This window comes from Corapipo altera, unplaced genomic scaffold, assembly GCF_003945725.1.
Source record: "Corapipo altera isolate COAL_440 unplaced genomic scaffold, ASM394572v1 48b, whole genome shotgun sequence".
Taxonomy (NCBI): Eukaryota; Metazoa; Chordata; class Aves; order Passeriformes; family Pipridae; genus Corapipo; species Corapipo altera.
The window spans coordinates 13601836-13617445 of NW_020884884.1; the positions used below are offsets into that span (position 1 = coordinate 13601836).

Sequence of the window (15610 nt, forward strand, 5' to 3'; positions counted from 1 at the left end):
AAGAGGACTTCTAGCTTGCTGTAAGCAGTGGTGGAGTGATCTTCAGGGGATGAAACAAAGTCCCTTTGCTTCAGTTGCTGGATATATATAAGCCCAGGCAAAGCTCTTGAGCAGAGAAGGGCAGACTACTTGCTAATGGTCCATGGGGAGCAGGTGGTTCCATATTCAGTCCTTTTATGTTCCATATTCAGTCCTTACATTACTCTGTGTATGTGTAGGTAAGTGCTACTGCTGCACTGCAGGGTAGCAGTGAGAAGAAGGCAGCCAAAAATCAGGATATAAGATTGTCTTGTTAAGGCAGCCATGAGGTGTTAATTCTTGCAAGCTCACACTCTGAGGATGGTTTGATGAGCCATACTCTGCCTGAGAGTAGGAGCTGCTTACAGGGTTAGAGGGATTTGTCGCTCTAATTCCATATTCCATTTGCTTACTTTTCTCCACTTCCTGATCCTCTTTAAATATTGTCCACAGAAGACTCATTGGGAACCACAGAGCATATTGCCAGGGACCTACTCCAGAGTATGTCTCTTGGTACCTGCTGGAGGAGGCAAGCATCCCAGCCTGCAGGTCGAAGTGACAAAATCTGGCCTTTTGCCACTTGCTTTTACACTATATAAATCACTGGTAGAGCTAGAGCAACTTCAGTCCTGATTGTGCCAGTCTCTTGGGGTCTTTGGAAACTGAACCTTCAGACTGCCTGCCCGGGGCTGCTTTGGCAGCTTGATTGAGTCCAGAACAACTGCATTAAATTTGCCTATGGTGGAGGATGACAGCCATGCATGTATTTTCACGCAGTAAACCCAACACTTATGATTTCACCTTGATGTAAGTTGCCCAGCCTCTGGTGGATATTGGGACCTCTGGGCCAGTCATGAGGGTCTTGCCCTTGAGACTGACTGCCTAAAATGAGACCTACTGCACTTGATTTCAGATATGACCCTTCCTTTCAGACCAGCTGGTAGTAGATAGGCTCTTAGCTCTTTCTTTGGACCACAGCTGAGTTCTCAGATTGTCATCCCAGTAACAGGAAATCCCTCCTGCTACCTCTTCTTTTCCTAGTTCCTCTGCTACCACCATCCCTAGGGAAAAGTTCATGCTAGGCTGCCCAGTCAAATTCTGGGAGCAAACATTGAGAGCTCTCAAGTGAAAAGCAAAGATTAGATGATTAATGCCTCTGGCAGCCTGATCCAAGGGCATGCACAATGGTGATTAATTTACAAACTCTGAGAGTCACTTAATACAATTATTTCTTCATGCATTTTCTCTCTCAGCTTAATAAGATGTTAATAACATTGGGGCAGGCATGCGTGTGGCATGGTTACAGAGCCAGGTACAGGGCTCTAAAGGAAAAGCAAAAGAAAAGCAGAGGAAGTGAACAAAAGACATTGAGGATTTCTAATATTTAGAGGTTACCAGTAAGGCTGACTCTTAAAATTTAGCTCATCTAGTTCTAAAAACCAGAATTTATATTTAAAGAAACTGCCTAAGAATTATCTTAAAGTTCTCTTAGAATAACTGATTATTTTAATGTCATGAATAAATTCTGGTGCTGGGGAATCTGCTCTGTCCTTTTTACCTCTCCCCTGTAATTTCATTTAGATATAACCTTCGCTTTTTAACCCAAATGCTGCAGTGCTGCCCCACAAACTGTTGCAGCTCATCGGCACCAGGTGGTTTGGTTTCCCTGGTTCTACCAGATGTAACTTTGCAACTTGGTGATGAGGTCATTAAGAAGTATATTGGATAGCTGATTTAGTTTTCTATTGGCCAGTGTGTCTTGCCCTTCCAGAGCAGCAACACTGTTTCTCATGTATCTGCGGTCTGGCTGTGTGCAGTGCTAAAATGTTTTGGGACCATGGACAAGCAGAGTGGGTGGTGATCTGTGCCAAATACTGGTTGTTGTAGGTTCCGATGGTTCGTTGCTTACCATCTAGTGCTTGTGTGTCCTGTCCCTGATAATACCTCATAGTCCAGAGGAATTTAAGGTTGTTGCTCGAGTATGAACATGTGGGAATGAGATGCCAGCCTGCTGCGTAGAGTTGGATTACTCAAGTTTGTACCCATCCTTCAGGAATGTGTGTAATGCAAAGGTTAAAAAAGGTGACAATTTTTTGTATCATAATGGCAAATAGAATTGTGTAGACCATATTATCCCCTTGTTGCAGATGGAGATATTAAACCAGACAGCAATCCAGCATGACCTATCCAGTTATGTCATTGTGAAGCTTTCTTCCATTACTGGTGATTAATGCTCTAGAAGATTACAATGGAAGAGACTGTTAAATGGTTTTGCTTAGTTCACAATGTACTTTGAGGTCTCAATACAGTTTTCATTGTCTTCATTTTCTAGGTGGGGAAACTGATGTCCAAAGAGAAGGTGATAGCCTGTGGGTCAGTCAAGAGGTCTGCAACGGAGCCGAGGCTTGGAGCATGTTTCTTTATGCACTAAGCCAGTTTCAGTCTTCAGACCACAGCTAAATGATGCAGGCAATTTTATTCAAGTGCACTCCATCACCCATAGGCTGCAGCTAGAATAGGATTATTATTTTTTGTATTCATCTGTCATCCAGCATTTCGGAACCAGGGATGGCTTCCCCCTAAGGACTTGAAAGGAAAATCTCCATTATATTCCTCAAGAAGGCAAAGCAACAAGAAATGCTAATAGCCACAGCAGAGGATCTCTCCCCTGGGAATGCATGGAGGTGTCTGTAACCAGGTGCAAATATGTCTGCACTGAGCTACCTCCACTGCAAAACCTGCCAAAGAAATCTGTTTGGTGAAGATGGCCTTTGAGGAACCAGCTCCTCTGCCACCTCCACCTCATATATAACAATCCAGAGAGCAAATTCTGTGTTCAATGTTTAAATCCACTTCTTAATTTTAAAACAGGAACGTTCTTTGCACCATGGTGCTGAGCCAGGATCCCTGGCAGATGGGGTAAATCTTCAAGAAGATTTGCTTCACATAGCCAGGGTCATCAGTCAGGTCACCTTTGTGGCCTCTTGAGACACAGCAAGCCATTTAAACGTTTTTCTTTTGGCTGGATCTACCAGTTTTCTCCTGGCAAGCTTTGCTGATAACCACACAGAGGTGATGTGCTGGTGGTGTCCCAAACCACACTGAACATCTCCTAGTTATTCATGGCATCTCCACTTCTAACTCAGAGAAACAACAGAGCTTTGCCTTCCTGTGGCTTGTTTTAAACCAAAGGACCAGGAGTCAGAGCACTTGGGTTCTGTTTCCAGCTTAAATACTGCCTGCTGTGACCTTAAATGTGTCTGTCTATACATTTGGGCATCTATTTCCCCATGTGTAAGGCAGGAGATATATAGAAAGAGGCATTGCTATGCCATAGAGGTGTTAAGAAGCCTTGTTCATTAGTTGTTGCAAAGTGCCTTGAGCTCCCAAGCTAAGCAGAGGTAATATGCTGTAGTTATAAACTCCCGCACAGCAAGTGGTGTTGCACATAAGCTGGATCATGTTGTCAATTACGCAACAGCATTGGTTGATCCGTGATGCATAGGACTGTTCTCTATTTTATGTGCTCTGCTAGAAGCGTTGCCTTCTGGAATTAGCTGCATTTGAGTGAGAGCAGCGGATGCAATCTGGACCCTGTTTTGACATTAAAAGAGCTTTCTTTGGGCTTTTGAGTCATCTTTTCTGATCAGTCTCATCCCATAGGTGTGTGGGGCTTCTTACAAATGAGGCACAGTAGTCCATCAGCTGGTGCAACCAGACCTTGGTGCTAAGCTGAGAATACTGTCTTCAGTCCTCTTGTCTTGCACAGGTCTCTCTGATCTCCACCTGAGCTTGTGCTTTCTCCTTAATCTGCCTCTCCTTCGATGTCTGTGCCTCCTCATTTGTGGGTTTGTTCCCTCTCAATCACTTGCCTGGCTGACCTCTGTGTTACAGCTTCCAGCTCTGCTTTACACCTGATATTCCCTGTTAAGGTAATTTTGTGCTGGAGAAAGATGTCACCTTTCTCTGAAGGTCCATGTGCATCACAGTGTCAGAATTGCAAACAATCCCTTTGCAAAAGGAGAGTCATGGTGATTCTGCTGTGTAGGATAATGCCGTTCCAAGAGAAAACTTGTCTCTTGTAACTGCAGCTGGCAACCCATGAGCTGAAGTCATGGAAATGCTTGTCTTTGGTCCAGCAGAGAGAAAACAGGGGTATTACACAACCCAGCAATATCAGCAAGCTTGTGGGCTCCAGCCCCTCCTTTGAAGACCACTGGCTATCTGGTACAATCATGAACTCCCTTCTCTCAGCCATGAGAGCTGAAGAAGGATCCTTAGAACCTGCTTTTCCACTCTTTTCTCCTTCCATTTCCCTGTACTGGGAAATGAAAAAGGCCCCCCCATCCCACGCAGTTACCCTGTCTCAACCCCCTTGCCAGCATCTGCCCCATCATCTCCTCCCCACTCCTCCCTTCTCCTTCAGCTCCAGATGCCATTCCACCCCTGTGCTAGGCACTGCAGAGCAGTGGCTAATTTGGATTTGGATGCTAATTAGAAATTAGTAGATTGAATGGAAAGCACTTAGCCAGGGTTAATCAGCAGTTAAGCGGCCAGCCCAGCCAAGCTCCTGATGGCTGTACAGAGCTCGAAAGAGAGGCATTTCCCGCTGAATTTGTGGAAAACCCAGCTGCTCTGGTCTGTGAACCAAGCCCTTGGCTTGCCACACAGTGTCTAGCCTATGCTGGCAAAGACATTTTTGCTGGACACAGCAGAAGGCTGCCTCCTCTTTCCTCACTGCATTGGTGGGATGCTGGAAAGAGACAGGCAAGAAGGTGGAACCCAAATCCCTGCCACAGGGGTGTACAGACTTTTGATATCCGTTTGGATGACTACTTGCAAGGTCTGAGATCCATGCTCAGCCCGTTTTCCATCCAGCTCGAGTTTTTGCCCAGGGACCTCTCAAAACACAGAGCAGTTTTCATTCTGGGTCTTGGACCTCTTTTCTCTTTCTTTTCTGCCTGTTTCATCCATCACTCTCCTATCGCATCAGCAGCGTAAAGCTGGTCTTTGGCCTTTGTTCTTGTGACTCAAGAACTACCTTTTTAACACTAAAGTTACAATCTTCAGCGTTGTTATGTCCTATTCATTCCAGTCTCTGCAAGTCCATATTGGGTTATGTCTATGCACAAGATTTTTCACCTGTCTTAAAATATTGCTGTAGGGTGTAACTGTCTTGTGGTAGTAATAAAAGCGAGCCCTATTGCACATGTGGCTGATCCTACATGAAAATCTTTTACCTACATGACTTATTTTGTTAGGGGAACCAGCATAAGCTCAAAATCAAATGTGCCTTTTAGCTGGTATAAATTGGATGTACTCTAGCCAAATGACACATTTGTCACACTGAGCTGACCTCTTCTCCACAGCTGATTTTTTTTCATGTGTGTCATAGTTTAGTTAAATATATAGCCTAAAGGGGGGTCACCTGCTGGTGCTTTTTCCTCTCTCCTGGGGAAATTATTCTACTGTCAAGTTTCTCTGATATAAAAGCCCTCATAGCCCGTTTGCCTTCAATGCTCTTTTTACCCTCCTCTACATTTGCCCCTTCAGATCTCTCAGCAGAATCTCTCTTTCACTTTAGCTATATTGGCTTTATTCTGTTTTGTCAGACCATCACATCTATCAGACTGCATTAACCCTTCCATAATAATACTAATCATGTATATATCATGGGTAATGATAGGGCAGTGGGGAATATTTTTAAACTAAAAGAGTGGAGATTTAGATTTGATGTTAGGAGTTAATTCTTTCCTCAGAGAGTGGTGAGGCACTGGAACAGGCTGCCCAGAGTTATTATGGGTGCCCCATCCATGGAAGTGTCCAAGGCTAGATTGGGTGGTGGGCGGTGCCGCGCACCCGGTCCCTGATACGGCTGGCGGTTTTGGCACCGGCCCGCCCCAGGTCTCCCCCTCCCACTAATCCGTCGTAGGGTGGGGCCGTGAGCAACTTGATGTATTGAATGGCAGCCCTGCCCATGGCAGGGGGTTTGGAACTGGATGATCTTTGAGGTCACTTTCAACTCAACCCATTCTGTGATTTCTGTGATACATTCCTTTTCAGCCTCCTCCTGAGGTCGAGGGCTGTCCATCTGCCCCCGGCTCAACACAGGGACGTAGCAGTGCTGCGAGCACCCAGGCAGCTTGGGGAGGAGGTTTGAAAAGCAGCAGCTGACCAGCCCTTTCCCTTCCTTCCCCACAGATAACACCTGCCGCTTTGAGGACGAGAAGATCTGCGGCTTCATGCAGGACAAGATGGACAACTTTGACTGGACCCGGCAGAATGCCCTCACCCAGAACCCCAAGCGCACCGTCAACACCGGGCCTCCCACAGACATCAGCGGTACGCCAGAGGGTAGGCACACATCTGGGTTTCTTCCGGCTTGGCTGGGGGGTGAGATGCACGCCGTTGCTTGTCAGGAGTCTTGCGTCTCTGGGAGCTGGTGGAGGGCTGATCTGCTTTCCACACAGCACACTTCTCCTCCGCGCAGGGTGCAGGGAGCAGGCAGTTAATTTGCATGTTACTGATTGGCATTAAACACACAATTAAAACACCCACGACTTTGTTGAAGGGAATAGTGTGAGCATTAGTTCTTGTTACCAGCTAATTGCCTGCTGCCTAATGCCCTTGTACTGTTTGATGCTTGTTTTGAAGTTAAAAAAGGATAAACAAACGAGAACATCTCTAACACCTAGAAATGGCTCTGCTGGTTTTAGCCAGCTGTTTCCTCAAAGAAGGTCTCAGGGAGGCAAACAGATCTCCTTAGTGCCAAGCAGGACGATGAGAGACAGGAGCTACCTCACCTCGTAGCTGGAGGAGACTGGTGTTATGTATTGCTCATGCTAGCTGTGAATGGAGCACATGCTCCCGTTTCAGCTGGGTATTATTTCCACCTTTCTCTAACAAGGAAAGTAAATTTGTATGCAAGCACATATCTTTGAACTCAAAAAAAATGGGAAACATCCAATGGCCAGCTAAGGAAATGGCTTTTCCCATTATTGTTCAGTACACCGACCTGATTGAGCATTGAAAATTATGTCAACAAGTTAAATAGCTAATCTGTTCCTCCCTGGGCTGTTAACTACTACGTTAGTGTTGTTCTCTTTGGACAACAATATTGTTTAGGCCAGATATACCGAATCCTCTCTCTCTCTGCTTGAGGCAAAGAAATTGGTCGGAAATGCTTTCTGCCTCCTCTTTCTGGTTTTCTCCTTACACCATGGAGTCAGTTCTGGGGTCCTTGTGCTGCAGCAGGAAGGCTCGTTTTGCACACAGACAGATGTGTGTGTGTGCACGTTCAGGGATTCACCTGCTGCAGGTGCTCACAGCGCCAGTCTGGAGATGCTCATCTCTCTCTCTCTCTCCCCTAAATACTGTAAAGGCAGAAGAGGCACTGCAGACATCCTGCAAGTGTCTCTGGCTAGGATCACACTGGGTGCAGAGCAGTTGGGAAGAGCAAGGCCCTGTCTCCCAGAGGAGGAGTAGTTTCCCAGCCACTGGCTTCCCATAGCTTGCAAGACGGGAGAAAGTGCATGCTGCCTTTCCCCACCTTTCCCTCTCGTTCTGTAGGTTACTACATGTTCATCGAGGCGTCCCGGCCCCGGGTGACAGGAGACAAAGCCCGGCTCATCAGCCCCCTCTACAACATTACTGCCAAGTACTACTGTGTCTCCTTCTACTACCACATGTATGGGAAGCACATCGGTGAGTACCCTCCAGGGAAGGGTAACCCCAGCCTTAAGCAGGCTGTTGGGGAAGATCTCCAGCCTCTCACTCCACCAGCTGTGCCTGCAACCAGCAATTCAGGAGGGCAGGAGTCCTACTCCAGTGTTCACAGCACCAGGGTGGGCTGCTGCTTTCAAGTACTTGTCCCATAACACAGCCCAGAAGTGTGAGGGCTTTGAGACTGTTGCAGCCAATCCTTGGGGCAGTACCTTGCAGTCAGTCTGTCCAATGAAGAAGAGATGGAGGTTAAGGGGTCTTGTGGGACCAGAGAACTCTGCAGTGGCTGTAGCTATTTTAGGGTGGGCAAGATGCATGTTCCCCCAGCTGTGCCAAGGGGCTGTCTGGTCTGTCTGACTCCCTTTTCTCTAACTGTAAGCCTGTGAGTGCAGCAAGCACCCCAGAAGTGCCTGGCACACTAATGAGTTTCCATATCCAGTCAAGGAGCAATTGCTAATTTGTCACCTCTTGATTATAATTTCATTAATTTGAATAATAGATGCACTCTTCCCACAGCACGCTGGGTTATTAATCACCTGCTGGACTGGAGCCTGACTGAAAAATCAGGGCCTAGGCAGGAATGTGTCCGCCCTTCAATAAACGGGGTTAATTAACAGCTCTCTGCTCAGCACTGTAGATGTCACTGGGAGGAAATACACTCCTGAGTCTGGTCACCACATTTCTGTTCACTTGTGGCACAGCTGAGAAGTTTAAGTGCAAAATCTGGGCAAGGCTGAAACCCTGACAACCATGGGTGCTGGGGGCTAGGGGCTGGACTGTGGTTCACTGAGCAGGTCTCCGTCTGTGTCTTTCTTCTGAGGGGTCAGACTAGGTAAAAGGTGTTTGCACACACCTATATTTCCCCTGCAGACAGGCTGCTCCATGCTGTAGTCAAGCTGGCAGGGGCAGGATGCTCAGACAGAAGAGCACTGTCAATGTTGGCTCACACCAGGTTTTCCTGAACTTGCTGGTCCTGCTTAGCTGACTGAGTCCAGTTGTTAATGATGTCTGGCAAACTCGCATGTTCCTGCAGTTGGCCAGCTCTGCTACCTAATTCCTGCATGTCCTGGAGGCTTGGAGAGGGATCTCATTTTTTGTAATTTCAGTGAAGACTGGGCCAGACTGGTGGGAGACTGGCAAGGAAAGGTGTAGGGAGAGGAGGCCTCTTTTGCTTTCTTTGCTTTGAAAATACAACTGTGTGTCATATCCCAAGTTCGTTCACAAGTAAAGTAAAAGCCATCAACTTTTGCTTGCTTTTGGACAAGAACTCTGTTTTACAGCTCTCATTGGGCAGTCTGTCTGGAAATGGGGTGAACTGGACATGCCAGGGAATCAATTCATTATAGGTTTTTTGCTTTTAGCATTTTAACTCTTTACTCATTTGCTCCACCAGCAAATTATCCAGAGCAAAAGCTGCAGTAACTCCCAAAATCTAAGAAAACCACTAAGTGCCATTTTCTGTTCCTCAGCTTCAGATGCCTTTTACATCTGTTGATTTTTCTCTTCATACCTAATGTTGTGGCCCCTGCCTGCTCTCCATTTTGCTTTTGTTGCACAAAGGAGCCGATAAATTTGTGCAAGGTGGATAGACTCTAATGTCAAATGATTATTTCCAGTGTGGGTGCTGCTGAGCTGAGAGGGAATAAATTATTTTAAAATTAGACTGACTAGATAGAGTCAGAAAATGAAAGAGAACTAAATGAAAAAATGTTCTTTTTCTCTTGTCCCAGAATATGTGAATATGTGCAATAAGTGACTCGGTCTAGCAAACCCACTCTGTATCTCTCTGCAGATTGAAACTCAGTGTCTTGTATCTGCTTAACACTGGAGTTTCGTTCAGGGCCGGTCACAATATTCTGTAACCATTTTGGCTTCTCTTCTACGTATTGTGGCAGCAGGGTGAAACTGAGACCTCTACAGGAAAAATCAGAATGCCTAGTAGTCGGAACTTGTCTGGTTTTCATCACTCCCACTGTGATAATTACTAACTCTTACACTACTTGATCTTCTTCCTTACTGCCACACTGGCAACACTCTGTTATAGCTCTCCTCATCTCTGCACGTGCACAAATAAACCCGCGTTCGGGACATGCTTGTTTCACCAGCTCGATGCATGTTGATTACTCCCTGGCTGGTTTTGCTTGTATGGAAGTTGTGAAACCCTTCCAGAAAGCTGTACATTTTTTGGATGGTGCCAGGCTTGATACCCCTAGTGGCTGAAGTCCTCTCAGAGTTTTTAGGATAAAGCAAGTTTATTCAGCATTTCTTCTTTAGCCATGGGTTAGAGGAGAGCGTAGGACTCAGTAGGCCTTCTGTCAAATGAGGAGACAGACCCTGCCCTCCTACCTGTTCCACATATCCAACACTATGAAGGTAAAGATGGGGTTGCTACAATCCTGAGCCATGCCTTGCTTCCCGGGTATCTGGCTATCCCTGATGCCTCCAGTCATGGCCCCAACCCCTGCTCACCTAGTGCCAGCGCAGTCCTACCAAGCCAGGTGCCAGCCCTGCTGAGCCAACCGTAGCACTTAGCAAGAGCGTATCAGATTGTTTCTGTTGGCAGACAGTGCCTGCAAGAGGGTATCTCCCAGCCCAAGCTTTTCCTAGCAACCCTAGCTCCATTTTGGAGCAAACCGAAGCTCTGTCACTACGGACAGAAGCCATATAAAATCCCGACATTTATTTATTTTTTTAATAACCCTTTTATTACCTTTTTTCCCCCTCTACAGAACTTGAAAGCTGGTTTACTCTCACAATTTGACTATAAAATATCCATAGCCATCCAGGCAAATCTTCCCTGGGAGAGTTCCCAGACACTACTCGTTTATAATAGATATGACGAAAGAGAGAAACAGAATACAAATGGACTGGTTGTAGCCATGGCATAAAATATTCAGCGACTAGCAGAGCAGGACGATGTTGAATATCTCTCAGCTGATGAGAACGCAGGATGAAGGGGAGCTCCCTGAAGGCAATTCCTGTTCTTCTGAAGTTATTTGGTCATCGGTTTTTCTTCCTCTGGCCCCCTCTGGAGCAAGCATTCACATTGCCCTATGATCCTGCCTGCCTAAACACAAAAATCAGAGGGAGGGGAAGGAAAGAAGTCTCAGACATTCAAGAACATTGTGCCTGGTGCAGATGCATCAAATGAGGAATTGCTTACTTTCCTCAGGGGAGGAAACTAGCCATGGCAGGCAGCAACCATTTGCCAAGTTCAAAAAGCCTTTTTGTCAGGTTAGGTGGGAGAGTCAGCATCACAGCTTGAGCAAATCCTCAAGTCCTTGCTTCAGCCATCAGACTCCTGTTCCTCCCTTTCTAGGGGCTGCCAAACAAGAGGAGTTCGAAGCTTTGGTCTGGTCCCAGAGTTTTGACATCACTGGCTTAAGTGAAACCTGGTGAGATAAGTTCTGTGACAGGATTGCCCTGTTGGATTGTTACAGGCTCTTCAGGAGGGATAGACAGAGCAGAAGAGGTGGAGGGATGGCACTGTGTGTAATAGAAGGATTAGAACGTATGGAGCTCACAGTTGGCAATGGCACAATTGAGAGCCTCTGGATAAGAATCAAGGGGCAAACAAATAATGTGGATGTCATTGTGGGGGTCTACTATAGACCCCCCGGCCAGGACGATGATGACAACTAATTATTCTTTGAGGAATTAAGAGTCACTTCCAGATCAACTGCCCTTGTTCTTATGGGGGACATCAATTTGCCAGAAATTAATTGGGAGCACCACACAGCTGGTACAACCCGGGCCAGAAGATTCCTAAAAAATCTGGATGACAGTTTTATGGAACAGGTCCTAAGGAAGCCAACTCGGAAAAATACCCTCTTTGATCTACTGCTTATCAACAGAGTGAATCTTGTGAGCAAAGTGGAGATTAGTGGCTGTCTTTGCCACAGTGACCAGGAAAAGACCGAATTTAAGATCTCTGTTGACAGGAGGAGAAGTGCCAGCAAAACCTGAACTCTGGATGTGCGGAGAGCAGACTTCAGGTTTCTTAGGGAATTAGTAAGTAAGGTCATCTGGGAAAACGTTTTTGCAGGTGCTGGGGTCCAGCAGTGATGGTCACTTTTCCAACATCACTTCGTAAGGGCACAGAAGCAGGCAATTCCCAAATGTCAGAAGTCAAGCAGACAAGGCAGAAGGTCGGCTTGACTGAAAAGGAATCTTCTCTTGGAAATAAGGCAAGGAAGGTATGTGCCCAGTGGAAGCAAGGTCAAGTGACATGGGAAGAATTCAGAGATGCTGCTTACAGCTGTAGGAAGAAAATTTGTGTGGTCAAAGCTCAACAGGAGTTGAAGCTGATGAGAAATGGAGGAGACAATAAAAAAGAGTTTTTTCAAATACATTAATGGCAATAGGCAGGATAGAAATACCATCAGCCTGTTACAGGATGAGGATGGTCACCTCACAAACAGGGACAGGGACAAGGCAGAGGTGTTCTTTGTCTCTGTCTTCAATGCAGCTGACGGGCCAAGGGGGTCTTGGTGCCCTGAGCTGTTGGACCATGACTGTGAAAATGATCAACTCCCAGTCAACCCTGAAATTGTGCAGGATCTGCTGCTCCAGCTGGATCCCTACAAATCTATAGGGCCTGATGGGATTCATCCCAGAATCCTCAAAGAGCTGGCTGATGTCATCACACAACCTCTCTTGATGACTTCTGAATGCTCTTGGGATTCCAGAGAGATCCCAGCTGACTGAAAGCTAGCAAATGTTGTCCTGATTTTCAAGAAGGGCAGGAAGGAGGACCCTGGAAAGTACAGACCTGTCAGTCTCACTTCAGTGCCTGGTAAAAACTAATGGAGAAGATTGTTCGGGGAAGTATTTAAAAACACCTGAAAGACAACGCTGTCACTGGTCTCAACCAGCACGGCTTCCTGAGAGGAAAGACCTGCTTATCAAAACTGATTTCCTTTCATGACAGCATAACCCACCTAGGTGATCAAGGGAAGCCAGTTCATTTTTGGATCTTTTTGGATTTCAGTAAAGCTTTTGATACTGTCTCTCACAGGATCCTTCTGGACAAACTGCCCATCACACAGCTGGATAAACACACCATGTAGTGGGTGAGCAATTGGCTCACTGGTTGAGCACAGAGTGTAATAGAGAATGGGGGGACATCAGCTGGAGACCTGTTACTAGTGGGGTTCTGCAGGGCTCAGTCTTATGCCCTATGCTCTTCAACATCTTCATAAATGACTTGGACATGGGACTGGAAGGGACACTAAGTAAGTTTGCAGATGACACAAAACTAGAGGAACTGTTGACTCCCTTGAAGGCAAGGAGGCCCTGCAAAGAGACCTTGACAAATTAGAGGACTGGGCAATCACCAACCATATGAAGTTCAACAAGGGGAAGTGCCAGATTCTGCACCTGGGATGGGGCAACCCTGGATGTATGGACAGACTGGGGAATGAGATGCTGGAAAGCAGTGCCGTGGAAAGGGACCTGGGTGTCCTGGTCAGAGGCAAGCTGAATATGGACTGCTTCCACCACAATCCCCTGCCACCTTTTTCTCATGTCTCCTAACTGGTAGCCAGGTTACAGTGTGCGCTTCCTCCTGCTCCCTGCTGGATGCTCTTACAGACCCTGCAGCAAAAGACATCTTCATGGTCAGGTCACAGGATGAAGGTTGCTCAGAGGCATGTGGATACCTCCTCTTGGTAGACCCTTTTAAAACTATGTATTTAATAGCGGTAGTCACTGCACGCAGTTTTATGATGGTTGGCCTCAGAGAGGGGAGAAGGCAAAGACCCCTCCTTGCCCTGGGGTACCTCCTAAGATGGGACTGTTCAGCTGCTTTTTGTAGTGAAACTGGCAAGTCTTAGTCTTCAAGAGCTGGGCCTGATTGAATGCAAAGTTTGAAGACCCTGCTCTTGGCTTGCAGTTTTTGTACTTTGAGCCTCCTTTCTACACTAGAAGTGTCATGGTCTTACTTTGGCCAGTTCCTCTCCCAGAAATCAGGCAACTGGCTTATTTTCTGGCATGTGTCCAGCATCTATGAAACTTATGAAGACTTAAAGGTGTGGTCGTTCCAGTGTTGACACAGACCTTATCTGACCACTCCAGCTAGGTCTAGCCTATGTATAATCAAGATGGGAAGCTTCCAATGAAATTGTAAAGTACTCATTGCTCTCTACAGCTTCTTGAGGGAAAGTGGGTGGAAGGTGCTGATCCCTGGTATCCAGTGACATGACACATGGGAATCGTTCAGAACTGCATCAGGGAAAGATCAAATTTCTTTACTGAGAGGCTGGTCAGACACTGGAAAAGGCTTCCTCAAGAGGTGTTCAAAGTGGCCAGGCAGTTGGACTAGTTGATGGTTGTAGGTCCTTTCCAACTTCGCTTTCCCTTCTCTTCCCTTTTGTTTTTTTCTCTTTCTGTCCTACTCCACTCTGTTCTAAGAGAGCATCAGCAACAGTGCTTGGGACTGATGAAGAGAGATTTGGGTTCTGAGTCACTGGAAACAATGAGACCTGATCAGCATTCGAATTCAAGAAAGCCATAAGCTGTTTCACAGAGGTAATTGGGTTGTGGGCAGCCACTTACACTGGTGGTGTCACAACTGATGCCTTCCTGCTGAGAGGGAATCATAGATCTGAAAGGCTTGCCAAAGTGAATTGCTTCTTTACTTCTTCAACGCAGATAATGCAACTAGTGCAAAGATGTGTGTCTCAAAGGCTGTGGTAGATGATCCTATGCCAGTGGGTGCCATGTAGCTGCATCTCATTTCTAACAGGAGTCAGAGCTGTCAGGTCACACAGTTACCAGTACCAGTATCAGTTATGTCAATTGAAAAGCATTTTGAACCACGAAAATGTCATTTTTGTAAGATTCAACATTGTAGCTTCCTCATTTCTACCCAAACTTCATTTATGAACACAGCACCCTGCTACTGCACAGTTGCACAGGTGGTGCCCTGGAGGTAGCTGCATTCTATTGGGTACATGAAGTATTGTTCTTGAAGTCCATGCCAATATCTCCAGAGCAATAACTCTACACAGTAGAGATTACATCACTGGATTGATTGAGGGGAAGCTGATTTTCCTAATGAATATGATTCACGTCCCTCTAGGCTCTTGAAAACAAGTTGCAGTTAGAGTTAAGTGAAGAGTTTGTAATGAAAAATGTACTCAATTTTTTTAATACTCATTCTTTTTCCACTTATTCAAATGGGTTCATGGCTTTACTCATTCCTCAGTTAATAAATATGTATTTGACTAATGTTTTGTTCAGAGATCCAGCAGCTTCCTTTAGGCTATGGTATGGACCCTTTGGATAGACTGTGGTCTCTTCTAGTAGTATCTGCTTGGTTTTTTGGGAAGTTACTCAAATACCATGACCATGAGCAAGAATTATAAATATCTGGCAAGATAACCACATATTTGTGAAGTGTCATTCAACTTCTGTAGGTTCAATACAGTGGCTCTGAACCAAAGACCATTAAAGTCATTATTTTTCTAAAGACTTCAGTGAACTTTGGATTAGAGGCATAGATTTAAAGATAATTAAGACCCAATGGGACCAATACATTGTCTAATCAAACTTCATGCATAACCAAGGGCAGAAAACTCCTTCAGTTGCTTTTGCTGGAGCCCAGTAAATACTACGTGTCTATACCTTCATTGGATGTTTACTTACAAAGAGCATCAACAGTATGTTTGATATGGCATGTGGGACTGAATTATCATAAGGCAAAGAGCAGGGCACGAGAAGCTGAAAAAAACATGGAGAGAAGGGAAAGTATTCACATGTGGATTGGCTACATGTCATTTTTATTCCACAAATATTGTGTCTTCATGTTGTTTGCAGGCATTCTGCTTAGTATGTTGAATATGGGTTCACTGATCTCCACCTTTTCTTG

General features: G+C 45.8%; 1 protein-coding gene across 1 annotated transcript in view; it reads left to right on the top strand.

Annotated features, from left to right (window-relative positions):
• Positions 1–15610, top strand: part of MDGA1 (MAM domain containing glycosylphosphatidylinositol anchor 1) — a 143592-nt gene that overhangs the window by 116128 nt on the left and 11854 nt on the right. The window contains exons 13-14 of the mRNA XM_027641719.1: positions 6220–6372; positions 7588–7722. Coding sequence (XP_027497520.1) covers positions 6220–6372; positions 7588–7722 — 288 coding nt within the window. The remainder of the gene's footprint in view (positions 1–6219; positions 6373–7587; positions 7723–15610) is intronic.